Consider the following 9,253-nt stretch of genomic DNA (forward strand, 5'->3'; position numbering starts at 1 on the left):
AAACCAAGCTGCAAATTTTGGCTGCAGATTTGGTTTCGGACACCCTCTCATGGAAGACCTGTATACTCAAAGCTATCCTACAAAATATAGTAAGAAGTGGTGAGAAGTGGCAAAGGTGGCTTCTGTCACATGAGCAGTTCTGGCCTTCCGCGTCCCAAATAGGGCTACAAAAGAGTCCTGTCTGATGTATATAGTATGTAAAGGGCTTTGGTTGTACCACAGAAAGGTGATATATCATATGTGTGACTCATACCTTGACCCTTACATTTGACTGAATTGATGTGCCAGAAATCTGAGAAGGTGACAGCGTACCCTAACAAAAGAAAAGATAATGGAAAAGAAAGGAGAGGGGACCCTGACCCTGTTCCAGTTACCCGAACTATGATTCCCCAAGGCTAGTGGAAGGTGGGAATATTTCACTGATCCAGTACAGACCTTTCAGATCTGCCCAAAGAAAAGAGCTAATGGCCTGCTTTTCAGGGTTGGTGAAGCATGTGCTGGTGGGTGGCAAATGCTCAGTTTCATTAAAACGAGAACATGCACGGCTTGACTGTAAACAGGAGAGGAAGCAAGTGCGAGACCAGCAGCGCGGGACAGATTAACGCTTCAGCTGGCAGGGGTTGGGGACCCCCATCAGGAAAGGTACCTGGCGGCTCTGGAAGTGACGGCGGGGGGGGGTGGAGGTCGGAAGCGGTGGGCTAATGTGCTCCCCGCTTTGGGCTCTGCCCCCCCCCTCCCGCCGAGGTCTGGCTATGCCCCTGGTGCGATGGTTCACGCATGCTCGCTCTCTTGGGAAAGAGTGTATACTGTTGATGGCACAAGTAAAAACACAACATTTCCGTTAGCTTTCATTTGCCAACAACATGGAAAGACATGGGCAATATCACTGACATTTCATATGTCGTTTCCAACAAATTCGCATCCATGGAAACTGATTGGGTGATAATTGGACTGTGCAGGACTCTCGGATAAGACGTTCCCAAAAATAACATGGTGAGGGCAAAATTACAACCAAAAACGTAGTACAGGATTCTTCAAGAAGAAAGATAAAGGGTTAAAATGAGTGCAGGAAGGAACATGAGAAAAGAACAAGGACAGCAGCTCTCTGCAAATGGGCAGGATTGGGGGGGGGGGGGGAGGAGGGGTTGGACAATGAGCCACAGTGCTTAAATCCCAGGTGAGTCTCAGGATCACGGCTGGGTAGCCTGGTTCCCAGGCAGGAGCCTCGCCCCTCCTCTGCACTCAGCTGACAACGTTACCCATCTTGATTAGGGTGAAAGGGCGATATTTTATACAGAATAAGAAGGCAGATAAGGGCCATAAAGTACAAGCAGCCTGCCTGACATATGAAATATTTCCAATAAATATTCCAGCCGCAGCGATGAAGTCATTTATTTGTGGGAATGTTAAACAACAGTACCTTAAATGCGACATCGAGTGATGCATTAGCCAGAAGATGGTGTAAGGCACACAGCCAAATATTAAGCCCTGTGTAAAGCCAAATAGCAGGAAGGCCTTTTGCCTGCATGATTTGTACTTCTCAGCAATGAAGAATTATGGGGGTCTATTTGCAATCTTGCACTAAGATGTTGCAGTGAATGCATGAACAGCTAAAGGTACAATGCATTAGGTGCAAAGCAAGTTTCAAGCTTATTAGTATTTTGTATCCTGCCTTATGGACGCACCATCTAGGCAGCTTACAATCTAATTTTTTTTTTTGGTTACATTTGTACCCTGCGCTTTACCACTCATGGCAGGCTCAATGCGGCTTACATGGGGCAATGGAGGGTTAAGTGACTTGCCCAGAGTCACAAGGAGCTGCCTGTGCCTGAAGTGGGAATCCAACTCAGTTCCTCAGGACCAAAGTCCACCACCCTAACCACTAGGCCACTCCTTAAGAGTTCACATACACATGTCCTCTATATGTTCAGCTTTCTGCTGTGTCAGGTGAGGCTTTCTGCTTAATTGTAGCAGCCACACTTAACATAGCACAACATAGTAAATGACGGCAGATAAAGACCTGAACGGTCCATCCAGTCTGCCCAACGAGATATAAAGTATTACATACCCTGTAAAATGAGTTTATGTATATCCGAGTTTGATTTGTCCCTGCCTTTCTCAGGGCACAGACCATAGAAGTCCGCCCTGCACCGGTTTTATTCTCCAAACACCGGCGTTGCCACCCAATGTCCGTTAACATTCCACAGATCCATTCCTTCTAAACAGGATTCCTTTGTGTTTATCCCACGCATGTTTGAATTCCATTACCGTTTTCATCTCCACCACCAATCTTGGCTCTTCACCAGCCATGTCAGCTTTTTGCATATTCATTTGCACCGTTTTGGTCACCTGACGTATCTCCATTTAAAAATCACTTCTGATACCACCTGGCAAAGATAAGGGATGACACCTCCTTCCAGGGAGTGGGCTCTCTTCTCCTGGCTGGTAGAGCAATATCCATTCCCCAGAGCCATAGACTGGTCCGAAGAGTTGTGTTGGCTATCTTGAATTAGTTACAGGCTGTTACATGTTCAGTCATATACGTGTAGGCACCTGCCTTGGTCATCCGTAGGAAGCGCTGATATTTACCAGGGGCATACCTGCTCAGTCCAAACTCTGCCAGAAATGTCTTAAATGCTGCTAAAAAAAACCTAAGGAATAATTATTTCTTTACGACACAACTGAACCAGCTTATACTAACCTACAACTCTATTTGCTTGTTTGACGAAATCTTTAAAAACTGGGAATGTGACCCTAATAAAAAGTTATTTTTATGTTTTTATTTGTTGCATTTGTACCCCACATTTTCCCACCTTTTTGCAGGCTCAATGTGGCTTACATAATAATACCGTAATGGCGTTCGCCAAGTTGGTTGATAACAAATACAAGGTTAAATTGTGGTCGAATGAGGTAGGTGTGTATCAGGCACCATGAGGGTCGAAGTTACCTCTCAAAATATAAATTATGATATCTACTGAATTAGGACAAAACCAAAAGACAGGTACAAATAAGAGAAAGGGAATGGGGTTTGATATACTGCCTTTCTGTGGAGGAGTGGCCTAGTGGTTAGAGCACAAATCCAGAGGTGGCCAGTTCAAATTCCACTGCTGTTCCTTGTGATCTTGGGCAAGTCACTTAACCCTCCATTGCCTCAGGTACAGACTTAGATTGTGAGCCCTCCTGGGACAGAGAAATATCCAGTGTAGCTGAGATAATATTTAATCATCTCTCTGACCTCATGTGCAACTTTCTTCAAATCAGTCACCTTACTTTCTAACTCTTCCTACTTTTTTACCCATCTATATGTTCCATCTTTGCTTTAACCTTCACTATCAGTTAAAATGTTCTATTATGTACTGTGTTGACATTGTAAGTAGTATACTATCAGGCTCATTTTAAAAAGAGATGGATGTCCAAAAAGTGACATAAATCGGCACTTGGACATCCACCTCTCAGAGACTTCCCAAATCGGTATAATCGAAACCCGATTTTGGACAACTTTAGCAGAAGTCCGTCGCAAGGACGTCCAAATCACAAGGGGGTATACCGGAGGCATGATCAAGGCGGGACTTGGGCGTTCCTAAGACTTGGACGTCTTTGAGCCATAATGGAAAAAAGCAAGATGTCCAGCACTAAAACTTGGACTTGTTTTTATTACGAATAAGGCACAAAAAGGTGGCCAAAATGACCAAATGGCTACTGGAGGGAATCGGGGATCACCTCCCTTTACTCCTTCAATGGTCACTAACCCCCTCCCACCCTCAAAAAAAACATCTTTAAAAATATTACTTGCCAGCCTCAGATGTCATACTCAGGTCTATGACAGTGCATGCAGGTCCCTGGAGCAGTTTTAGTGGGTGCAGTGCACTTCAGGCAGATGGACACAGGCCCAATCCCCCCTACCCATTACATTTGTGGAGGAAACAGCAAGCCCTCCAAAACCCACCAGAAACCCTCTGTACCCATATATAGGTGCCCCCTTCACCCGTAAGGGCTAAGGTAGTGGTGTACAGTTGTGGGTAGTGGGTTTTGGGGTTTTTTGGGGGCGGCTCAGCACACAAGGTAAGGGAGCTGTGTACCGGGGAGCATTTTATGAAGTCCACTGCAGTGCCCCCCTAGGGTGCCTGATTACTGTCCTGGCATGTCAAGGGGACCAGTGTACTACAAGGGCTGGCTCCTCTCATGTCCAAATGGCTTGAATTTAGACGTTTTAGACTTGGACGTCTTTGCGTTCGAAAATGGCCGAAAATCAAAGATGTCAAAATCCAAGGATGTCCATGGTATTTTCGAAAACAAAGATGGATGTCCATCTTTTTCCGAAAATGACCTTTTCCCCACCCCCGAATTTGGACGTTTTACAAAGGCGTCCAAATTCCAACTTAGACGTTTCTTTCGAAAATGCCCCTCTGTGTCATACTTTGTATTGTTAGTTGAATATTTCTACTGCTGTAATTGCCTATTGCTCATGTTTGATCTATTCTTACTGTACACCGCATTGAGTGAATTCCTTCAAAAAGGCGGTAAATAAAACCTAATAAATAAAAATACGCAGATACTTATTTGTACCTGGGGCAGTGGAGGATTAAATGACTTGCTCAGAGTCACAAGGAGCTGCAGTGGGCATCGAACCCAGTTCCCCAGGATCAAAGTCCGCTGCGCTAACCACTAGGCACAAGCCAGAAATGAATTTTGCTGATATTCTGAAGATGCTAGATTTTATTTAGGGGAAAAATAGAAGCCTAGCTTTACATCCAATATTTTAAAATTCACTTGTCATATTTTGTTTCTCTTTCAAAGGGAACGCCTCCGGCCTACCAACATCCCTCTGGCAGATCGGGTGTTTTTAGCTCCTCCAGATGAACAGTCAGATGCAACAGCGGAAGCCATATGCAGCCCTTAAAAATGACAGTGGCCAGGTCACCACAAGCAGGATCGAGCAGCTGCTACCAACCAGACTGGCTTTAAGTGTCAATTCTACCTTTTATTTTCATGGGCTCCTAAGCTTAACCTAGCAGGTGTGCATTCAGAATCAAGAAACAGCTCATACTTTTAGTGAAAAGCTCCCGTGACCGTCAGTGAAGTGAATAAAGAGAACCATGTTGCTTCAATAATCTGTTGTAATAAGCTCAAGATTGAAACGCTGATTCTAATGAAGGAGCCGACTCGGCTCCTTAAGATTAAAGTTTAAATCTATTTCATTGATGGAATAACATCAAATACAGCAGTTAAATCACAGTGAAACATTTCTTAAACATGTAGTTCCATACATTTTCTCCCCCCCCTTTCTCTTCCCTCCCTCCAACCCTTCCCTTCCCTATACCCCAACCCCATTCCAATCCCAACGTTATGCAAAAACTCCAACAAGTGCTTACCAATATTAAATCTCTAACCCGCTTAATCCTTTATGTAACATAAGGTCGCCCACATAACAAACACCGCTATGTCATCAAAAAGCTTCCAATGGTGCCCCACTCCTTTGATGTCTTGCTAACAAAGATGCGCAAGGGGCTTTGGCTCTTATAGCCCCCCATCGCAGTAGGTCACCACTGTGGAGTACATGTTCATTGAACCCTTGTTAATATTTGCCATTAGGATTTACGCATATTATGACATTATATACTTGCAACAAATCAAACTCAAAACTTGAACATACCTTTCGACAGCACTCCCAATGCCAATTAAACATTATCCCGTACCAGTCAACCTTTTCTTCCCCCCTACCCCTCCCCCCAACTCCCTCCCTCTTACCTATCCCCTTTCCTCTTCACTATAGCACCACTTAGTAGCAAGTGAGCATGTGATAGACACAGAACATACCCCCCCCCCCCCCCCTACAACAACTTGATATCCCAATCTTCTCATGTGGGTACTGTAGCGAACATGACAGTAAGAATTGAGGTTTGGGTCCTTAAGATTAAAAAGGCACTTCTAATGGCTCATTGTGTCCTCAGGAGTGGAGTGGTTTAGATGGTTTTGGATTGTGCCGTCAGTCCTGCACGGCGCAGTTTCACCAGCCAGTCTGGTTAACATTCACCTCTGTGGTTTTAAGTGGTTCCCTTTCACATTAACCACAACCTTTTGTGGTGGTGGTGGTGGTGGGGGGGGGGGGGTGTTTTTAGATGGTGCCAACCTGCTTCCACCAGGCTCTTAAGGATCCCAAATCATATAGACTCCTGCTGTGGTCTCTAGGACTCATGCCCAGCCCAGGTCATTCTTCTAGATGCTGTACAAGCTTCACGTGCTATATGCAGAAAGTGTTGAAGTCTGAATGTGCACGTCCAGAATCGGTTTCCACTCATAAGCTTGGGCATTCATTCGAATGAACAGAAAGGAAAAAATGAGCAGCTGACAATATTGGTTGGGAAGAAAACAATAGAATTAGATCATTAAATTACTACTACTACTACTAATCATTTCTATAGCGCTACTAGATGTACGCAGCGCTGTACACTTGAACATGTTAAGAGACAGCCTGTGTTCGATAGAGCTTACAGTAATCAGGACGAACAGGACAAATAAGGGATAAGGGAATTAGTTAAGGTGGGAATGATAAAACAGACATGGGCACTGAAGAAGTGAATAAGGGTTAGGCGTTAAAAGCAGCATCAAAAAGGTGGGCTTTTAGCCTAGATTTGAAGACGGTCAGAGCTGGAGCTTGACATACTGACTCTGGAAGTCTATTTCAGGTGTATGTTGCAGCAAGATAAAAGGGACGGAGTCTGGAGCTGGCAGTGGAAGAGAAGGGTACAGGTAAGAGAGATTTACCCAATGAACAGAGTTCCCGGGGAGGAGTGTAGGGAGAGATAAGAGTGGAGAGCTACTGAGGAGCTGCAGAGTGAATTCACTTGTAAGTCAGTAAGAGGAGTTTGAACTGTATGTGGAAACAGATAGGAAGCCAATGACGCATGACTTGAGGAGAAGGCTAATATGAGCATAGCGACACTGGCAGAGGAAAAACAACTGGCAAAGGCATAAATACAGTTGCAGCTGAACACCATGGATTACAGATGAGATGCTTCACAGTAAACACAGAAAAAAATTGGTAAAACAGACATGCAGATTCTGTAAAGAAAAGCTGGCTGCGAAGGTCTGATGGGAGAAACTTTCTATATGGAAAATGTGACACATCTCATCCGTTGGAAACACTACATCACTGTACCACAAAAGTACTGCGATTATGACCCTAAAACAACTTGTTGTCATCAATAAAAAGCTGGATGCAGGAAACCGACATCATAACAGCATGGATCATAGAGGTGTCAGTCCCAAGCGATGACTCTGTGAATCGTTGGAGAAGATTCTTAAAGACCAAAAAATGCAGAGGCCAAGCAAATATGGCAGAAAGATACAGAAATACTTCCCATTGTATTGGGAGCCAAAGGCTTGATTAAAGAGAATTTTCAAGCAAACCTAGCTAGGTTGTTTTATGGGGCCCTTTACAAAGCGGCAGTAAGCCCATCATTGGCGCACTGCACGCCAATCCGGAGCTACCACTGGTCCAACACGGGCACCGGCAGTAGTTCCACCCCAGCGTGCAGCATTTCTCACACTAGCGGAAATATTTGGAAAATATTTTCGCAGGGGTTACCCAGCGGTAATCGGGTAGCACCATGCACTCCAGGTTAACGTGGGAGCCCTTATCACCACTTCGATGGGTGGCAGTAAGTGCTTCCCCCCCCACCCCCCACATGGCCACATGGTAAGTGCAATCCACCGCTACTAATTTAGGGCCCCTATATAAACTCCAGAAGGAAGTTTTCGTTGGAACAATGCAAGTACTAAAGTGAGCATTAGCAGTAAATTTGAGTGACTGAAATCATACTGCACATACCCTGGCTTTAGAACAGGGGCATAGCCAAACAACAGATTTTGGATGGGCATGGGCAAGAAGTGGGTGGGCACCAAGTGTTCTCCCTAACGCCCCCACCACCACCACTACCATGAAAAAAATATCTCAGCTGGTGGGAAAACACTTCTTTCCACCTTGGCAATCTGCAGCAGGCTTACGCTGAAAACTGAGCATGTGCAGGTGCCAGTATCATGGAGAGTAGTGTTTTCGTTACCATCAGGGGTAAGTCTTCAGCTGGCGGAGCTTGGGATCCCCACCAGCTACTACTAAACAGGAGCTACTGATGGGTGGGCCTGAGCCCTAAATGGGTGGGCCCCGGCCCACCCAGGCCCACCTGTGGCTACGCCACTGCTTTAGAAGTAAGATTCATTATTGTCATGTTGTATGCAAAACTAATACTGTATCAATTATAAACTTTTCTTTATATAGACACCACCAAAAAAAATCTTTAATAATTATAGGATCTCTTTACTTACAATTAATGAGGAGGGAAAAGGGACCTCAGAACTCAAGCCTTCTTAGCCTGTTATTGTTTAATACTTCTTTTATTTTTTCAGTGGTCCAAAAATATCCTCTTTTTTTCACATTAATCAACATTTCTCAAATTTGTGAGCAGCAAGGGACGCATCCACTTAGTTCTACTAAGCTTTGTTCATTATTAGAGAGCTGCATGGGAGGAGGGATTGCGAGAATCCTGTGGAACCCGCAGGAAACCTATGGCTATGCCTTCTGGGTTCACTGGAATCCTGCAGGGAGGGTACCCCAAATCTCTGGCGACACCATAATGATGCTTGGAATGCACAGAGAGAAACTATTGGAGCACCTGAATAAGACTTGGAATACACAGAGGGCCAGATGCACTAAACTTTACGAGGCAATAACGAGCAAGTAGTAAACCCTGGCATGCACTAAATACTTTTTTCCGACGACGGTAGCAGTTAACGCAAACGGAATGCAGATGAGCAAATTGTGTAGAAACCCTATTGAAATGAGATACACTAAGGTTTTCCGCTTGCCTTAACGCTGGAAAACGCCGGGAAAGCTAACGAGAGGTCTGTACCTCTCGTTGGGGCTGCGCGGGCTTCACAAACTTAAATGTAAAAAAAAAAATCGGGAGGGGGCAAAAACGTTTGTCAGGAGCGTCCTTTATGGACGTCCTTTATTGACGGCCTTGCCCCCCCCACCCGAGGTCGCCGCTCCCCGCTCCCCCCTGCATTGAAATCATAACTTTGGGCAGCCCCTGTCCCCCTCCCTCCCTCCTCCCTTCCTTGAAATGACAGCTCCCGCCATCCTCCGCCCCCCCCCCCCGTGGCCCCGTCCCCGCCGGCCCCCCTGAGGTTGTCGCCGCCGCTCCCCCCTCCACCCGCCCCCCCATGTCTGCCACCGGGCCCTCACAGCGCCTCT

At 45.5% G+C, this 9,253-nt stretch overlaps 1 protein-coding gene across 1 annotated transcript in view; it reads left to right on the forward strand.

Annotated features, from left to right (window-relative positions):
- The window catches only part of LEXM (lymphocyte expansion molecule), a 37,680-nt gene extending 32,585 nt beyond the window's left edge, over positions 1-5,095 (forward strand). The window contains exon 9 of the mRNA XM_030205635.1: positions 4,798-5,095. Within this exon, the coding sequence (XP_030061495.1) occupies positions 4,798-4,900 (103 nt within the window). The 3' untranslated portion in view covers positions 4,901-5,095. The remainder of the gene's footprint in view (positions 1-4,797) is intronic.
- Positions 5,096-9,253: the final 4,158 nt, after the last annotated feature.

The sequence above is a fragment of the Microcaecilia unicolor genome, chromosome 6, assembly GCF_901765095.1.
Source record: "Microcaecilia unicolor chromosome 6, aMicUni1.1, whole genome shotgun sequence".
In the NCBI taxonomy this organism is placed as follows: domain Eukaryota; kingdom Metazoa; phylum Chordata; class Amphibia; order Gymnophiona; family Siphonopidae; genus Microcaecilia; species Microcaecilia unicolor.